Here is a 20,815-nt window from a genome sequence, read left to right on the forward strand (position 1 = left end):
ATAGAAATTCTTCAGGTATCACTTTTAAATTTATTCACACTAATATGGCAAAAGGGTTGGTTTTAATTAGTTGACTTTTTAACAAATCAACAACTGATATGTTATAATTCATGTGATTAGAGATAAATCTAGAATTTATATTTTAGGGGTCGTTATTATTGTTCTAGGTGTAAATTTGAGTTTTTTAGTAAGCACAATTGTTTCATAAAAATGTTCCATTGATTTTTTACACTCCATCAAAAAATAAAAGGAAAAAAATAATTTCAATACACGAAACTCTTATAATTTTCCGAGGTACTAAAAAGAAAGAAAAAAAAATTTACACACAACTCTTATTAAAGTGAGATTTGAGGACAAAATGTACCCAATATTATTTTGGGAAACTTATTGATAAGTCTCATGTACAAAGTTCAAGACCCAACTAATCCTCAAACAAAATATTTGCACCAATTAGTCCTATACATTTTTAATTGTTCCCAAAAAATCTTTTTTTTTTTTTTAAATTTACAGACACTGTTACATCTTACTGTCGTTGGACTTCCGTCAAACAGTCGCCGGAAACTCGTCAGAATATTCAACATCACCGGGAAGTCGCCGGAGTATCGCCGGGAAGTCGCCGGAGTATCGCCGGAAGTTCACCGAAGTGTTAAGAACGTTAATGGAAGTCGCCGAAATGTTCAGAACGTTCACTGGACGTTAAGAACATCACTAGAGACTCACCGGAATGTCTAGAATATTGCCAGAAAAAAAAGAATAAATGGAGAAATTAGAGCGAAAAACATAGTAAAATGTGCTGAATATTGATAAACTACAAAGAAAAAAAATGAAACCACAAAAAACAGTAATAATGGAAAAAACATATGCTATTTTTTAATTTTGTTAAAGTTTAAGCAAATAATCTCCAATATTAATCAAATTGAAAAATAAGTTTTGAAACTATAAAATGTTACAGTTTCAAAGCAAAAATTTATTAAGCATTTATCCTTATTAATCAAACTGAAAAATATTTTATGAAACTGTAATTTTACAGTTCTAAAGAATGTTATGAAACTGCAAAATTTTACAGTTTTAAACCATGATTCATTCCAGCACCAAAAAATTTGAAACTGCAAAATTTTACAGTTTTCACCGCTTGTAATTAAAACTCAAAAACTACTTGTTCAAAATTTGAAAATTTTCTCCATTAGAATAGAAAAAGAGAAGTGTATAGCAGAGAAAACGTAAAAAAAAAAAAAAAAAAAAAAAAAAGATCAAAGGAGAGAGGCGAATAAAGAGAGATGATTGTACTCCGGCAACTATTTTTTGTTTACATCTAGTTGGATTTGATGTAGAACTAAGTAGATCTACTCATCTTCTTCATCTTCTTCGTCGGAAACATATCTTCTTTACCGTAGGTGAGGTAAGGAGTCGGCGGTCGGTGGTTGCTGGTGAATCCCAATCGATGGTAGTCGTTGATCGCCGATGACTATATATTAGAAAGAGAAAGAGAAAGAGAAGAAGCAAGATATGGTTACCCGTCAACGATCGCTGGAAATCACAAAGAGAAGAAGAAGAAAGGCAGAGAAAAAGAATAACGTTATTAGACTTTTGGGTACAAACAAAAAGTTTTGGGACTAAATAGATTACACGTTTTTCAAAAGAGACTTCTTGGTAATTTTCCCTATTATTTTCATTTTCAGGTAACTTTCATGACTTGAACTCAAGCCAATATAGTACTAACATTTGGGCCTTTTTTGGGTTGCTTGTCATGGCATACATAACGGGTCCAGATTGTCTCCAGTCCAGATCTGAGACAGTCTGGTCCAGTTGGACTCATTTGATCCACTTTTGGATTTCTTTTAAATAATCTGAACTGTTCACATTTTAGGATTTGTTGAGCATATTATTCCTATAAAAAATCATGTCGATTGGACAACAGATACTATATATTCGGATCACTTTTGTTTGGAAAAAATAAACGGTTAGAAAATTAATGGTTTATAAAAAAGTGATCCGAATACAAAGTATCGTTATCCGATTGACTTGATTTTTTACAAAGATAATGAACCCAACAAATCTTAACATATGAACGGTTCAAATTATTAAAAAAAAATTCAAAAAGTGAGCCCAATAAGTCAGATTGAACACTCTAGTCCGGATGGTGGACTAGAGGCAAACCACAGCCAATAAAGAATGCTTCCCTAACTAAACTCAACCCCCACTTATTTTGCAGAAAGAACAATTGAAGAAAAAAAAAAACTGTTGGCATGACATGGTAGATCAAACATCTATTTCTTATGAGTAATGTTAGAGATTTTAAATAATTTATTAAATTTTTTATCAAATCTCTCACGTGGGTGTGGGATTCACACAAATCCACATGTGTATGGGTCTCACATGACTCATGTGTAAGGTTTGATAAAAAATTTGATAAATTATTTAGAGTCTATTGCATTTTTTATTTCTGATATATACTTCCAAATATGTTTAATTGGCGGATTTGGAAGAGTTCTCCAATCTATTGAGCATAGTTTTAATTTTTATAATAAAACATCCATTCATTCAAAATAATTATTTCAAAATTTAGTAAAAAAAAGAAAGTAAAATTGAGATTTAATTAATGTTTCATGGGTTCAAATGAATCTCAACCACTCATTATTTTTGTGAATAAGATTTATAAATTTATAGTATAGTTGTTCTAATAATAATGAGGATTTATGAAAGCAAAGGAATGTCATTTGGAGAGACTGTGACACTCTCATCCACCATGTGTTAGTCATACTCACGCATAGCCACCCTATAAATAGATGGTCCATGACTTGATAGATCACAATAGTAGACAAGACAAATCTTCAAAGAAGAAATGGTTATAAATTCATGAAAAAATTTATTAATTTCATTATTAAGCTGATAAAGTTTATTACTGGTTTATAATTTTTTTTACAAATGTACTGAAGTGCAATTTTTCTAAAAAGTAACCCCATCTTAACACGTGAGATGTTCTAAAAAGGTACATTTTTTGACTTATTGGCTTATATGGGTTGGGTTTGGGTTGGGTTTGATGTGATTTGTTAGAGAAGTGATGTGATTTAAATAAGATGATGTGACTTAAATAGGATAGTGACTTTTTGATTTTTTGTATTATTTAGTAGATACCAAACTTGGCCTAAATTTTATTTGTCACTCATTGCTAAAATGTGAATGAAAACTGAACACGTTTAAGTGTCTAATAAGTGAAAAAAAAAAATTGTGGGTTCGTTTGGTTTGTATTTCTGAAAAAATTTTGGGAAATTTTCTCTACAAATAAGTTTTTAAAAGTAATCAAATCAAACAAATTTTTTCAAAAAAATTTCTCAAAACTTATAAACCAAACAAGTTTTCCAAACAAATCTCTCTCTCACACCCATCAAATCAATCATTTTTTTCAAAACTCTCTCTCAAAATAATTTTCCAAAACATCTTTTGAAAAAAATCAAACCAAACAACTTTTCGTACGTTTTATCTCTAAAACACATCTCTCAAACACAAACCAAACATACCCTGTATCTTTTACTTTTAAATTTTATTCAAATTTTAGTTTGACTCTTCACATTCATATTTTAATTAGCACTCGAATTTTAAATGGTGGAATAACAAGCAGATTACAATGAAACCCGGAAAATGTCTCGTAGCTCAAATTTTGTGGCTCAAAAGTGGCTCAAATGGCTAAAACGACGTCGTTTTGGCCATTTTTATGTTGTTCTGTACTCAAAACGACGTCGTTTTGGCCATTTGAGCCACTTTTGAAACCCGGATTGCAATTTAAGGACATAATTATTGTAATTAAAAACTTACGGACCAAAATAAAATTGAGTTGAAAGTTTGAGAATAAAAGGTAATAATTTACCTTCTCTATCTATATATTATATAAGGAAAATGTGGTTTCTAACTAACAAGTTTTGTGCAAATTCTATTATTCCAATCTTAATTTTTTAATTTTTTGATTTAAAAAAAAAAAAACCTCAGCATTTATTGATTTTTCTCAACTTACAAGTCTTTTTTATTTCTCTCATACCTACTACCGCACAATTTTCAACTTGTCTTATACATTATGGTTAGTGGTGAGATTGTTAAATTATTTTTATAAAAAATCTAAAAAAATAATTTGTATATTAAAATTCTATTTGGTACTAACTAAATAAAATGATTTCAAATTTATTTTTTTTAAATTCGAAATTAAAACTATAGTAAATTTATATAAGCATAATTGCTAACCACATTTTTTTACTTAATGTATAATATTTATATTGACTATATTTTTCAGGTTTTTTTTTAAAGTATTTATACAGATGTAAAAAAATATCGTTAGGAATAAATTTTTCCTTAATTTAGTTATAAATTTTGCCCGTACATTATTTTTCAATTTTGAATAAAAGCAAACATAAAATAATTGATTGAAGATATGTTACATTTGTTATATTTCTTTTTCCGCATGCAAAAAAAAAAATAAAATAAAATATAAAAAAATAAAAATCACAATTCACATATATATAAATAATTGTAAACACAATCTATGCATAACACGGGTGGAACACTAGTATTTAATTAAATTTAAAAGGTGCCTCTGAGAAGGGCACTCCGGTTATATGTTGCAAGCTTCTTCTTCTTTCTTTTTTTTTTAAAGCAAGAAAAAAAAATTGAAAAAAAAAAAAAACAGCCAATCATAATTTTAAAGGTTAATTACACTAAGACCCCTCCATTATTAGTAAATATCACTATATCACTTTATCTACAAAATTTTAAAAAAAAAATCATACTTAATGGAGTCAATAGGTACGGATTCAGGGATGAAGGGGGGTAAAGTAATACTGAGAGGAAGTTTTGATGTAATTAATCCTAACTTTAATTACCCAAAAAAAGCTTATCAGACAAACAGTTGAAAATTTTACATAGGGAACCATCTAAGAGTTTGACAGAGGGAGGGAAGCATGTGAATGATGGGGTCACAGAGTGAGTATTGAAAAGCACAAGTAGCTAAAACCACGACAAAAAGAAATTAATACATTTGTACCAATTATATTATTCAACAAAAGGAACCGAATTTATAGCTGGAAGAAATTTTCTAGTAATGGAAACCAGCTGCCACTGTAGAGAAAAATAAATTTGTTCACACATTTTGAGAGTGTGCCAAAAATATTAGATTTAATTATGTGCTTTAAGTGATATCCAAATTCAATCCAAAACAAAACAAAACAAAACAAAAACCAAAAACCAAAAAAAAAGAAGAAAGACCATGATTGTTATCTTATAAGTTTTCAATATTTAAAAATATAAAAACAGAAAACAAAATATAAAAACAAAATACCAAACATGATTTCAAGAGTAAACCCTAACAATTTCTCAGTCAAAGATCTTCATTAGGGAAGGAATAATTAAAAAGTAAAGCATGTTGGTCACTGCAGAATTGAAAGGCAAGTAGTTGTCCGTTGATTGAACTTTGACAACTCCTTTCTGTCCATATTAATTTAATGTTAAATGTAACTGTGACCACAGTCATAAAAGCACATAACACTGACCGTGTGGTTACAAAAACAAAAGAAAAAGAACACAATGCTAAAAACTCAAAATTCTAATTCAGATTCACTTTATGTAAGTTCTAAATCATAATTTTCTTGTAAAGTTTTCTGGAAAAAGAAAGAGCACATATCTACTACCAGTCACTGCATCTCTACAAATATATATCAACTCAAGAAAAAGTGTAAGTTGTAACACTCAAAGATGGATTTCAGTACATTTTCCATGTCTTAATTCTGTTCAACTATCATTTCTAAACTTAGCCTCATGTCTCAATCAAGTAGGGTTGAAGTAATAATAAACAAATTATCAATAATTTAAACTAGAAAATTGGAAAATGATCTGAATACAGGAGAAAGTATTTAGACAGACCTCATGGCCACTGAGATATGTTCTAACAGAACAAAGCAAGGGCCACAATAAAACCACTGCCAAGATTTCAGCTCTCACATCCATTATTGATGAGTATCAAAAACTTACATAGACAAAAGAAAACCAATAATACAACAATATATACACAAATCATATAAGCAATCAAAAGCACTGGGAAAAATTAGAACAATAAAAAACTGACACTAGTGGTACATATTTTCTAACAAACAATAATAACAAACATCAAGTTCATCATCAGTTGTCCTTACAATCTTTAGTAGGTCTTGCTTCAAGCCCACCACCTGCTCTCTTCTCAAGTGAATAAGGCATATAAGTGCCTAGAATTCTATCCCATGTGACAAAGAATGGCTGTGAAAAGTTGTATTTGCTTCCAAAGAGCTGGTGGTGAATATCATGATAGGCACTATTGTTTCTAAAGAAAATATGAAAGAGGTTACCCGGAAGCCATAGCCCACAATGGTCATCTACGGTTTTGATGGTAGCGAAGGAGAAGAAAAAGATGGAAGTTCGAGGAGACATGCCGGAGAGGAGGAAAGATAGGGCCCCGCCAATTGTGTCAAGAAGAAGACCCTCCAATGGGTGGTTATAGAGAGCTCCAAATGCATATGGGACCACAAGCCGGTGATGTTGAGAATGGATATGACGGTACAAGAACTTGTTATGATGCATGTACCTATGCATGAAATACTGCCAAGTATCTAAAACCACCATTGCAACAGAGAATTGTCTTAATAGAACAAAGGAAGACTGTTGACCTGTGGTAGTCTCACTGTCATTTCCAGTAACCTACACACGAAAAAAGAGTACGTTAGCAATCAAAAAAGCATCTTTCAATCATGCATAAATCAGCAATTAATTTGGGAATGTAAATGCTGAGAAAAGTACAAACATGCAAATTCAGAATGCACCAATATCAATGTCAATGTTTACTAGTAAGTGTTGAAACCTCCTAACATCTATCTATGATTCTATATCTATATAATATATACAAATGTATAGATGGCCAAGTGTTGCACTAAATTTAACAAAATTTTTTTATTAATTCCACCCAATTTAGGCTCACTTTGCAAACAAGAATTTTGTTTAAAATTTTTATTAATGATTAATGATACTCAATTTAGGCCCACTTAAAAAAACTAATGTACAGTTCCAAAATTGCTCCACAAAGTGTGCTCCTCTTCATGATTAACTCTGCTTTGCAATCCTTCCTAACTTTCTTCCACTCCATGCCTTAATTTTGACGAACCTAATAATTTTTATGAATTTTTTCCCAATTGATTAAAAACAGAATCATACTATATGTTCTATGTTATTCTAATACAAATTCCAGTCCATTTTAACACTCTACGACGTACTCTTTTCTTTCGATATCTAACTTTGTATTTTGTCCACAAATTTCGCTCTGGATAATTTTTTCTCTCTATTTGTCTTCAAGTCCCTGTTCATCCTTGTACAAGAGTATATTTCAAGTTACTTCATTTACTTTTCAAGGATACTTTTACTAGAGTTTAATACTATCATCATTTTTATTGTGCTTTTCTGTGTTTTATTATTTAATTTTCTCCTCACCTATTTGACTAAAAAAATTTGTTAGAAGTGTGTGATATGTAAATGTTGTCATAATATGAGATGTCATTCTCTCATAAATGTAACAGTACAGATTAGAATGGAATCATAAAACGTGTTGCTAATCCAAAAGTGGTTAAAAGTTAAAACTTCATCTCAAGAATATGATTATTGCAATATCTGTTAGAACATAGCTTATTGTGCATAAGAAGTGGCATTATAAAGTTGACTGAGAGATGGATTACTTGACTTAAGCTAGTTGATTATATAAAACATAATGATGCTGTATAATATACCCCATACTGGTATAAATGAGTAGTAACGGTTATGTAGTAATGTCCAGTTAATTGACTAATCCCAATAGTGAGATCTGGTCCAGCATCTTGAACATGAAGAAGTTGTCATGGACTAGGCCTTGGCCTTGCTGAGACCTACAAAATGTATCAATAGAATAGTGATAGACGGATGCAGTTTTGGTGATTTATTTTGTTATTTTAAGCCTTTGTACATCGGGATCTTAAGATGATGTCAAGATGTCTCTACCCTAAAATTTGGTGACAGACAACCAGGTATTAAAACATTAGCTCCACTACTGAGTTGCAAATGGTTATTTTGCTGTTTTCGGGGCTCATTTCTTCACATACAATTTGACATTGCATTTAATTTGAGTGCTGCTGTTATTTGCAAATAGTACTTGGGTCAGCTACTATAAAAACTTATTCAAGCCAGAGCTTTACAATTGATGATACGGAAGAAGAAAAAGTGATTTCATTCACAGAAACCTTTATAGGCCTCAACTGTCAATATCTATTCCCAAGTCTATGCCTAATCATTCAAACAAATCCCTTTTCTCTCTACATGTATATAGTATATACACATTACATGCATATGTTATGTACAGACAATTACTGCACTGGCCTTTACCCTTTTGACTGCATTTAATAAAATTTTGTACGCTAATTTTACTATGTCTTTCAGATTGTGTTGTAGTCTGTTTTATGACAAATGTACATACTCTGATTATAATTTACATTCGTGCATAAGTCAGGTACTTTATGTTGCAATTTCTTACAAGTATCACATGCAACACATGCATTAATGCTGGTTAAACTTACTGAAAACCAAGGCTAGTTAACAAAGATATTAGAACAACAATCATGTTTTACAAGGACTGATTAAAATTAAGCAGATAAACGCAAGTATACAAGAAGAAATAGATAGAACTTGATCAAATGAACATGAACATTATTTTAAAATAAAAATCAACATGAATTTCCCAAAAAATTTTAATCCAGCACACAAATTACAGCAGTGGCCTAGCCCTCTATTTGACTCCTCTGTGTAATTTAAGCTCCTATAGGAGGCCAGCACAAATGCTGTCAGAAAAATGGAGAGAGAGAGAGCTTGATGAAAAAAACTAGCAAATAAAATAGAAATCTGATTCATTTATTCCACATTCAAAATATTAGCAAAAAAAAAAGATAAACTATCAATAGGTCAATAGTTGAACTTAATTCCCATCAAGTTCTATTGAAAATAAGTTATAGTAAATTCGTTAAAAATAATTTTTTGTGACGATTTTTTGCATATGTTACTGAAAATTAACAATTAATGACTTTTTTTTTGTCACGATTTTTATAAATTTTCACTAAAACTTATAATAAGTGACTTTTTCTGCAATAAATTTTTTAAACTATCGTTGAAAGTTGACAATTAGTGACTTTTTTTGTATGATGATTTTTTTAAACTGTCGTTAAAACTTATAATTAGTAACATTTTTTTGTAACAATTTTCAAACTGCCACTAAAAAAAACAATTAGTGACTTTTTTTAAGTGTTTGATGAAAAATATCATTAATTATTATTGAACAATTTCTTTGCAAATGGCTTCTAATTGACACCAGCCCTTATCATTGAAAATAAGTCATAGTAAATTCTTTAAAAATAATTTTTTGCATATGTTGCTGAAAATTAACAATTAATGTTTGTCACGATTTTTATAAATTTTCACTAAAACTTATAATTAGTGACTTTTTCTGCGATAAATTTTTTAAGCTATCGTTGAAAGTTGACAATTAGTGAGACTTTTTGTATGATGATTTTTTTAAACTGTCGTCAAAACTATAATTAGTGACATTTTTTTATAACAATTTTCAAACTGCCACTAAAAATTAACAATTAGTGACGTTTTTTTAATAGTGTTTGATGAAAAATATCATTAATTATTATTGAACAATTTCTTTGCAAATGGCTTCTAATTGACACCAGCCCTTATCAATTCTTCATGAAGAAGATATATTTAATGTTTAGAAATAGAGTTTGGCCATAGGCCTCCTAACAATGGTTCCATGTAATTAACAATTTCATGATATACACACAATTAAATTGAAGTATTACTCCCACAATTTAAAAATTCCAATCCTTTATAAATAGATAAATACAATACTAGAAAAAGAAGAAGAAGAAGAAGAAGAAGAAGAAGAAGCAATCTTTGATGTTCCCTTTTTAACGAACAATCTTTGTTGTTCCCTTTAAATAAATATGTGAACCCAATAATTCTTAAGTTGTTAACCAGAATGCAGGTATAAACAAGAAAATTGCATCAAAAAAGAATAAAGCAAATAGCAGCTTTTTGGTGGGCTAAATTCTTCTTTTTTAATTCAAGTAAACTGCTAAGGTGGACTAGGAGCCACAGCATATAACTAAATTTGCCCATGACCCAACCTCAATAAAGTGTGCTATATTTATTTAAATTTAAATTCATAGGAATAATGTGACTGTACAACACAAGTACTTCACCACTTTGTCTATTCTACTTTAGTTCCACTAGAACACCTGTTCCATCTCACATCATATGATAAACAATCCAAGATAATAAAGAGAAACCTAAGCATCCTACATCTGAAGCCTAAAAGTAAATCTTCAATGACCTAGTTTAACTCTTTTCTCTAGTTTGCTATATGGTCAGTTAACATGACCAAACCATCTTAGCTTGTTTTATTGGAGCTACTTTGACCATTTCATAAATAAATTCCTATCTAAGTCTAATTTTCGTAGTCTTACCACACATCCATCGACACATCATCATCATCCCAACATTTCGTCCCCTAAAACGTCATTGTTGGTCTCATAGTTGTTCTAAAAAATTTCCCATTCAATTTTGTTGGTTTTGTCAATCACATAATATACCAAAAGCACTTCTCCACTTGAACCAACGTCCTTTGATTCTATAAATAACATCATCTCCAATTTCTCCATCATTATCAACTTTCGAACCTAAATAACGAAAATGTTCATCTTTTGTTATCTCCTTATTTTCAACACTTCTTCATTATTTTCACTTCTATTGTTACTAAAATATTCCATTTTAGTTCCACTAATTTTAAACTATTTTGACTCAAATACATTTACCCAGATTTCGGCCTCGTTTGGAAGCATCCTATTTTAGTAATTTTTTGACATTTTACGAAAAAAATGAGCAGAACAGGAAAGAGAGTGATATGACAACTTATATCAACTTTTTGACTTTTTAGCTAAAATGTATAGTTGACAAATGAGGCCAGTGCTAATTCATCTCTTAGTTGTTATCCTCTACAATAATATCATGACGAAACAACATACACCATGGATATAAAAAACAAGTATGTAATGAACCCTTAATTCTTCAACAACAATCATAAATCAATCACCAAAGGAGTAACACTCTGTTTGGAGAAAAGAAAAGAAATTATTGTAGTTTCTCACTATCATGTTTGGATGAGTAAAATAACAACTTATGTGAGAGAGGGATATGAGTGGGAATTCTTTTTCTTCCTTTGCATTTTAAAGGACAATATTAGTATTATAAATATTTTACAACCAATCAACTTGTTTCTCACCAAATCTCACCACTTTGGGTGAGAAATGAAATACTTACCAAAAGGGAGTTCTCTTTTCACACTATTTCTTCACCATTTCTCACCCAACTTAGAGCATCTCTAACGGTTCACCAAAATTTTCATCAAATCTGAGTAAAAAAGTGACTTTTTTCTCATTCTAATACGGAGGGCTCCAATGGTTTATCAAATCAAATTTTCATCAAATTTGCGCCGGGACAACCGGTTCGTCGACCGGTGAAGGCAAATTTTTTTTTTGAATTGTTCGAACCTTTTTAGTGAACTGTTTGAACCTTTTTCCGGGACGACCGGTTGTCGACCGGTAAGGCAAAATATTTTTTTTATTTTTTTTGAACTGTTTGAACTTTTTTTTTGAACTGTTTGAACCATTTAGTGGTCGACCGGTTGGTCAACCGGCCGATCAATAGGCTGGTCGACCGGTTGGTCTCCGCCAACGGTCAAAAACAGTGATTTGGTGAAATGCTGCGCCAGTTCTCATTTTGGTGAAAGGTTTGGTGAATTTTCGATTTCATATCGATTTGGTGAAACCGTTGGAGCTCAAAAAAGTAGCTATTTCACCAAATTTTAAATTTGATGCCAGGTTTGGTGAAGCCTTGGAGATGGTCTTATAAACCAAACATGAGAAAGGAGTTGTCTTTCTCACCATTTCTTATAATTTCTCACCAAATCATCCCATCCAAACAGAAAAGCATGCAATATAATAAGGCAATAATGAAGAAATCACATGGAAAACAAATATTTTCAAGATACAACAGTATAAATTAGGTACCGTGAACAATAGGATTGCAACCACGGCCTGAACGAACTGTTGGAGAAGAACACCTTTGACCACCGTCCATTTCGACACCAAATTCTTGTCATCTTCGTCCTTCTTCGAATGCAATCGATAATTCTCGAAAGATCCCAGCAGTATATAGATTCCAGAATACACCCAATACACCAAAATTGGGGCAAAAGTCCCCAATAACTCATCCGATACACCAAACTCCATAGCCAAGAAATGAATACTCAGTCTCTACAACGACTATATATAAGAAAAACAGGGACGCAGAGAGAAAAATCAAAGCTTTGGTTTTGAGTGGGGAATTTTCAAAAACAGGGTGACAAATTCCCCAAATTGAAATTGAAAAACCCTAACCCTGAAACTTTGATTAACCAATCTGGTCTCTGTTCTTCAATACATACAAGAAGAAGAAGAAGAAGAAGATATTCTTATAGCTTTCGTTGTCTTAGGGTTGGGGATTTTTGTTTTTTTTTTAAGATATTGAAAAATAGAAGTTTCTGATGAAAACCGTGGGGGAAGAGGGATTTGATTGGGTGTCTGTGTGTGACGACGTGAGATTTGATGAATTGTCAACAATCAATATTGACCGTTGATGTTAGTTATAATAAGATGAGGGTGGCTTTAGTAGAAAGTGAAGGAAGGGGGTCAATGCACCAATGATCCTCTAGAGTTTTTTTTTCCTAAAGTTTCCTAAAGTGGTGTGTTGTATGGGTGAGATTTAATGTTAAAAAATTGATGTGACTTGTCATTAAATCTCAACCATACAACACACCACTCTAGGAAACTTTAGGAAAAAAAAAACTCTAGAGGATCCTTGCTCGGGTCAATGAATGTTCGGGTGGGGCCCTCTTGATCGTGATTGGAGAACGCCGGGCTTGACCGACTCTTTCAGATTAGCTTTGAATTATTAAAAAACAATGTGCTGTATATGAAACAAGCAATACTTTATGGGTGTATTTGATTGGACGGACTGGAAAATGGGGGATTAGAATCCATCGGACTTGAATCCTGGGACTGTGAATCCCCCGGACTATTTGGTCGGATTGGATATGTATCCTGTGTTTGTTTTTTCATAGGATTAGATGTCTGGATAGGACTATTTTCAGTGAATCCAACGTTTGGTTGGACGGACTGGATAGGATAAATGAACAAAAGACTATTTTACCCTTTTTCAATTGTTTACTATATAATAGCAATATTAAACATATCTTTAATATTTTAATTATTTTTAGTAAACATTAAACATACTAATGGTTAAATTTTGTTTAAAGATATTTAAACATACTAATATTGATAAAAAATTTGACTGGTATAGATTATTTTTATTTAAACAAATAAAAATTTATTGTTGAAATTAAACATACTAATGGTTAAATGTTTAAATTTTTATTTAAACAATTAACATTGAAATTATTTTGATGTACAGATTATGTTTAAACAATTAACAATTAACAATTAAATAAATGTTGATGTATAGATTATGTTTAAACAATTAACAAATGTTGATGTAATTAACAATTAACAAATGTAGATGTAATCAAATGTTGACGTATTAAAACATAATTTAATATATGTTAAATAAATATACATGTTGATATACAAATGTTGAAATAATTTAATAAACATGTTGATGTACAAATGTTTAAATGTTTAAATAAAACATAATTTAAATAAATGAAATTATTTATTGTTGAAATTAAACATTTAATTGTTTAAATAAAACATCTATTAAAACATCTATTAAATTTAAACAATGAAATTAAATAAAACATAAACAAAATTTTAAAATAAAACATCAATAAAATATCTATAAAAAATTATTTTAAAAAATTAAATAAATAAAACATTAATAAAAAGTTAAATAAAATTATTTTATTTTTATATTAAGACATTTAAATTTTATTGAATTTTATTAAATATAATACATAATTAAATAGTAGAGGGTCAAAATGGTCATTTTCGCATATAATCCAAACAGTGATTAGTCCCCCACTTTCTGTCCCACCCCCCCCCAGGACAGGATAGTCCCCCATATGGGGGACATGGAGTCCGACCGGACATGGAGTCCGCCGGACTAAAAAAAAATCAAACGACGGATAAGGTGCACTATTTGGATTACAATCCAAATAGTGGATAGTCCCCCCTCCTAATCCCCCCAATCAAACACACCCTATGAGTAATAATCATGGCGTGAGTGTTTTTTTTTTTTTTTTGTGTGTAATTGTTTTAGCTTGGAGTTAAAAAAATTAATTTGGAATAATTTTTTGACTTTTTAACTTTTGTGAGAAAAAAAAATAAAATGATTATGATTTAGATGTGATGTTTTGTCTTATTGAATTAAAAAACTTATTTTATCTTTCAGAACTGCTATGTAGCCCGAATTTCACCCGGCTCGAATGGCCCGAATGAGTTGGCAAGTGGTTCTCTCCTCTTTCGCCCAATCACACATCTAAATTTACCGACCACGCGTTTGATTTCCAAAACAGTGGCGAAGCAAGAATGAAGAGAAAATACCAGAGACGAAGCGGAAGTAGAGAGAGAGGACGACATAACTGTAGCTCGTGACCTACTGGCCAACGACGATCGACTTGGGTCACCATCGACGACCACAAAAACTATCACTTTGCCGCCGCTAACCACCAACCTGTTCGTCAATGGCATTGCGCCTGTGTGTGTGTTCAACTCATAGGTATGTGTGTCTTTAATTTCAACTCTTCCTTTCCTCTTGTGTAATATGTATATATATGTATATATATGCCTATGATTTCATCGAATGTAAGTCCCTGGATTTTGTGCTCGTAAGGTGTTCGATGATTTGCTTGTGTTGAAATAGGGGAATAATGATATGAAATTTGTGGCAGAAATCTTGAAACAAATAGAAATTTTGTAAGAGAAATTTTTAGCTCGAATTTAGAGTTTGAAACAAATGAAGATGGAGTGTAATAGCAGAACCTCATATTTGGGTAGTTGGTTGCTTCAAGCATTATTAAATAGCACAACCTCATTTTTGAAATTGCATCTGATGTAATTTTTCCCACAAATTTCAAAACCTCATATTTGCTTTCCTATATTATAAGTTTATTATGATGTAATTTTTATGTTTTATTGTTATAATTAAATTTCGGGGCTATTCTATTCAATTGTGGGCATATATCTGTTCAATTTCAGAACCTCATTCTGGTCTTGTAATTAAATTTCAGAACCTCATTCTGTTTAATTTTATTCTTATAAACTGCATCTAAATGAAGTCTTTTGTTCAATGGCGGGCATATATCTCTGTATCCAAATGAATTCCTATGTATCCATTTTCAACCACAACTCATTTTTTTTTTTTACTTGAGAATACTATGAAAAAGTTGGGCAATGAAACAATGATAACCAAAACTACATACAAGTTGTTATTTTAAAGTGTGTTCTTTGTGAATATATATTTCAGTTTAAGGTACAATGGACATTGATTCAAACAATACTTCATTCAATGGGATTGACGAAGTTGAAGAATCGGAGAACAATATTTCATTAAATGAGAGTGGTGAAGTTGAAGAACCAAAGAAGGGTATGCATTTTACCTCAAAACAAGAAGTGTTTATGCTAAATATGCAAAACACCTTGGATTTGCTATAGCTTATAGAACACAGAATATTGGAGATGAAAGGGAGGTAAAATACTTTGGAATTGAATGTACTCAGGGCGGAAGAGAACAAAAAGATCAGAAGTAAATCCCCTGGAACCATCTTTGTCATAAAAAATTGAATATAAAGTAAGGGTAAGAACCAGTCTATAAAAGGATGAAAGATATAAGTTAACAATAGTTGTGCTTGAACATACTCATGACTTGATTCCTAGTGACTCACGACATTCCTAGTGACTCAAGGCATTTTGCAATGAATAAGAGGGTTCTTACTCCTGTGAAGAAGAGACTAAAAATAAATAATGCAGTAGGGATATGGGTGGCTATGAATTTTCAGTCTATAGTTATTGAAGCGGTGGGATATGACACATTAACATTTGATGAACGAGATGCAAGAAATCACATTGAGAATGCTAGAAAATTGAGACTTAGGGTAGGAGATGCTGATTCGCTTACACTTTATTTTCATAACATGCAACAAAAAAATTCGAACTTCTATTCTACAATAGACTTAGATGAAGATGGTCGCATATGAAACTTGTTCTGGGCGAATGCAAGGAGTAGGGCGGCTTATAAAGCATTTGGGGATGTTGTCTCATTTGACACAACCTATTTGACAAACAAATATGACATGCCGTTTGCTCCATTTGTAGGAGTTAATCACCATGGACAATCAATTTTGTTTGGTTGTGGGCTGTTATGTAATGAGAACACAGTGACATTTGTTTGGCTATTTAGAGAATAGTTAAGTTGCATGTTAGATGCTCACCCAAAAGCCATAATAACTGACCAGTGCAGAGCTATGCAAAATGCCATAAAAATTGTATTCCCACAGTCTCGACATCGATGGTGCTTATGGCATATAATGAGTAAGATTCCGGAGAAATTGAAAGGATATTCCCAATATGAATCTATAAAGTCCGCTTTGCAAAATGCAGTTTATGATTGTTTGACAAAAATTGAATTTGATAAAGAATGGCAAGCAATGCTTGCAAAGTTCAGTCTTTATGATAATGAATGGTTGAGGGTATTATGTGATCAGCGACATAGGTGGATTCCTGCCTATGTGAAAGACATTTTTTGGGCTGACATGTCAACTACACAGCGAAGTGAGAGCATGAATGCATTTTTTGATGGATATATGAACTCGAAGACGAATCTGAAGCAATTTGTTGAGCAGTATGACAATGCCTTGAGAAGTAAAGTGGAGAAGGAGACCAAAGCAGACTTCAAATCTTGTAACAAATTGTATGATTGCTTGACGGTGTACCTTTTTGAGAAGCAATTTCGTGAAGCCTACACAAATGCAAAATTTGAAGAGGTTCAAGCAGAATTGAAGCGTCTACTATACTGTCATGTGACTCTTGTGAAAGAGGAGGGATTAATTTATACCTATCATATGAAGGAGACTATTTTGATCGGTGAGAAGATGAAAAATGTGGAATTTGTTGTCTACTGCAATTCAACTGAATGTGAGATCCAATGTATATGTCGGTGGTTTGAGTTTAGGGGCATTATGTGTGTCCATTCATTTGGTATGCTCATTGAGAGGTCCATCTACGAGGTTCCAAATAAATACATTGTGGAGAGATGAAACAAAGATTTGGAACGAGGGTATACATGCATTCCAACCACAAATACTAACTCTGGGGCTGCTGTGAATGCAAAGTTGCATGATACGTATCACAAGATGTCACGACCCAATCCCAGTGGCTTAGGGTTGGAATTGCAACTTACTAACTTTTTCTATTTGTAGCAAATTAAACCACGCAAGTGGAAATAAAAATAATTGAACAAGAATTTACTCTATTTTACTATTTTAATAAGAGAAATACATTTATAGGACTTTTATTATTTTATTATTCAGTGACTGGCTCCGAGTAGAACAAAAGGGAGCAAAAATATAAAGAGAAGAAGGAAAAAGTGGTTCAATATCAATCCACGTGCGGGTTCCATTTCGTGAGGTTATGAGTTTTCCCTTACATCTTGTCACCTGAAATGGTAACAGCTATAAGCACACAACAGAGCGAGAAATATTATGCTAAGAGTATAGGGAATACAAAATAACCATGGATAGTTAGTTAAGCCAAAACATTTACATAACTCAATTTGGTAAATAAATCGTTTAAGTGGCAGAAACTGAAATACAGAAATTATGAAAATAAATAACCACAACCACAGTATAGAACAGAATAAAATAGAGGTCACAGAAGTGACAATCAGAACAGAGGTCAATGGATCCATGACAAACAGAGGACCACAAGTGGTCAAACAGAGGCCAATGGTTATTTAAATCCTCCAAGGCGTGGGACTCCCGTGGTGGTACTTACAAAACATAATTATTTATAAGGTCATAGTCAAATATATACTAAATTTAAACAAACATATCCATGTGTTTCATTTTAAACAAATAGAGTTCAGAAAATAATCCACGTAATTGAAATATTGATAAAACATAACTTTTATTAGTATAACTAATAAAATACAACTTGTATAAAATAGATTACGGTAAGTCAAAACATACGTAAAATATAGTATGGTAACTCAAAGGTATAATATAACTCACTTTAAGATTGAGTCTTACTAATTCCTTTATATTTTTGTTGGTTTTCGGCTCCTCCCTTTCTACTGATCTCCTTTGTCTCTTTTTTTTTTTTTTTTTTTCCTTCTTTATTTCTCCGTTCACTTACAACACCTCCCCCCTATTTATACACATACTTCAAATGATAACTCAACTTTATCCTAAGGCCCCAAGGTGATGACTCACTCCTCCTCCCTAAGCCTAGGTGTCCAGATGGCCCCTCAATTTCTTTATTTCAGCAGATTTGTAATCTTGAAAATTAATGGTACTTGATTTGCTTTTATTTGATAAATCTAGGCAGCTAATATATCCCAAATAAATCTGGTACTTAATTTACCCTAATAAATTTCCTCATCATATATTTGATAACCCTAATGACAAATTAATTTACATAGCACATATAACTTATTTATTTTATTACTGCCATTATTATTATTCTTATTCCATATATTTATTTTATCATTATTGTTATTATTATTTATTTATTTAACCTATTTATTTATTTACTATCTTTAACTTTAATTTGGTCCAACTAGTATTATAATTTTATATTTCTATTAACTTGGCCCCGAATAATAGTCCCTAATTAATCTCATATTTGGTAACCCAATGCCAATTAGATTCTGTATTTATTATTCTTTATTTAATGATATATTATCACATACATTCACAATTATGTATAACTATAAGTATTTATATGATATTTAATTAACGTTCAGGGTGTCACACAAGACGTTAGATGAAATTATAGAACTTGCTACCAATGATGATGGTAAACACGAAGTCATTCAACTTGGATTGAAGGAAATGAAGGATAGAGTGAGATAAGATGCATCGGGTTGTGCGAGTAATGTGCCACATAGTACTAGTGTACCACCTTCTAATGCTTCCCCGAAAAGCCTGCCTAGTCGTAGTACTACAAAAGCAAGCCTGACTCGGAGGGTGGTTAGTCCTTTGGTTGCTTGCCGAAGAGGCCGTCCATGTACCAAACGGAAGGTTAGCAAAGTCGATAAAATCATGAATCGGTTGAAAGGAAAGAATAAGAAGGCTACGAATGCACGGGTAACATTTGCATTTTGTTTGATCTATAACTTTGAAAATTTCATTAACCTTAATTATTAAACAAATGTTTGTTACTATAGGGTCGTAAGGTGCGTCAATGTGAACCTCGTTACTTAAACTTTGCTTCTACGAAAGGCATGCAGGACACTGTATACCATCCGGTGTGTGTTCTCATAATTATAGAAATTTTGTTTGTTTTTATTATAATATGTGAAATTGTTAATCACATTTTGTTACTATTTGATCATAAGGTGGTGCAATTTGAATCTTACTACTTTCCTTGCATGGATGGTACTTAAGAGAGTATGTATGTACCGGCATGTGTTATTTCATATGATTACAAATCCTTTTTACATCCATTTTATTTCATAATACTGAATATGTTTGTGGACAATATTTTTAATACGTACTTTATTTTTATAGACAGTGGTTACCCCAATGGAAATGGTGGACAATATTGAATGCACATCTCATACTCAAGCATGAATGAATATAACTAGTCAAAGTTTGACACCAGCTTCAAATTTTATTAACTTTAATATAGATGTAGATCCAAATGCCACATTTTATTTTTAGTGCCGAATTAGTTATTTGATGACTATTATTTGTAAAGTTTGGATAATTTGGTTTCATTTGCGTTGGATACAATTTGCACATTTTGTATAGCTTCATTTGTAAATGAAGCAGTTTTTGGTTAATTATCAGTGAAAGTTGAATTGGATAGCTTTGGTGATGTTATTTCGTAAGCAGGTGTTGGTTATTTTGTGGTCATGTTAGTTTCTAAACAGGTTAAATAGGTTAATTGAACATCAACTCATGTTTTTTAAACAGGTCATGTTTTGGTTATTTTGGACGATAGGTCATGTTTGTTAAATAGGTTATGTTGTGGTTATTTTGGACATTAGCTCATGTTTTGGTAACAGGTCATGTGGGTTTGAACAGGTTCTGTTTTGGATACATTAGAAATTTAGAATGTGGCATGTGGATTTGAACAGGTTCTGTAAAGAACAAGTTCAAATTTACAATTTGGCATGTGGGTTTTGAACAGGTCATGTGGGTTTGAACAGGTTATGTTTTGAACAGGTTCTGTAAATGAGGAATCAATAGATGCATTGTAACTGAATTTCTTGCTAACAATGAGATTCTGTTGGTTAACATAATTTTTGTTTTGAACAGGTTCTGTAAATGATAAATCAATATATGCATTGTAACTGAATTTCTTGCCAACAATGAGATTCTGTTGGTTAACAGAATTTCTGCTTTGAACAGGTTTTGTTTTGATTAGTCAGGGAATCTGTCTTTAATATGCATTGTAGTTGTTGAAATATCTCATTATTAATCATGAATCAAAACTAAATTTTAATCAAACAA

At 31.6% G+C, this 20,815-nt stretch overlaps 1 protein-coding gene and 1 long non-coding RNA gene across 2 annotated transcripts; one reads left to right on the forward strand and one right to left on the reverse strand.

The window, feature by feature from the left end:
• Positions 1 to 5,969: 5,969 nt before the first annotated feature.
• SBH2 (sphingoid base hydroxylase 2) lies at positions 5,970 to 12,762 on the reverse strand. The gene is made up of 2 exons (XM_028204113.2): positions 12,156 to 12,762; positions 5,970 to 6,711 (listed from the first exon to the last, which is right to left on the reverse strand). The coding sequence occupies exons 1-2, from the start codon at positions 12,375 to 12,377 to the stop codon at positions 6,160 to 6,162; spliced, it is 774 nt and encodes a 257-aa protein (XP_028059914.2). The 5' UTR covers positions 12,378 to 12,762; the 3' UTR covers positions 5,970 to 6,159.
• A 1,843-nt stretch (positions 12,763 to 14,605) lies between these two features.
• On the forward strand, positions 14,606 to 20,167 carry LOC145790339 (uncharacterized). The gene is made up of 2 exons (XR_014329023.1): positions 14,606 to 14,859; positions 19,868 to 20,167. It is a non-coding gene; the product is annotated as an uncharacterized LOC145790339 (long non-coding RNA).
• Positions 20,168 to 20,815: the final 648 nt, after the last annotated feature.

The sequence above is a fragment of the Camellia sinensis genome, chromosome 5 (assembly GCF_055761805.1).
Source record: "Camellia sinensis isolate YWXY chromosome 5, ASM5576180v1, whole genome shotgun sequence".
Classification (NCBI taxonomy): Eukaryota; Viridiplantae; Streptophyta; class Magnoliopsida; order Ericales; family Theaceae; genus Camellia; species Camellia sinensis.

Coding starts and splice junctions, on each gene's coding strand:
- SBH2 (XM_028204113.2), bottom strand. CDS start 12,377: ATGGAGTTTGGTGTATCGGATGAGTTATTGGGGACTTTTGCCCCAATT. Junction 6,712..12,155: donor TTGCAATCCTATTGTTCACG/GTACCTAATTTA, acceptor TTTCGTGTGTAG/GTTACTGGAAATGACAGTGA.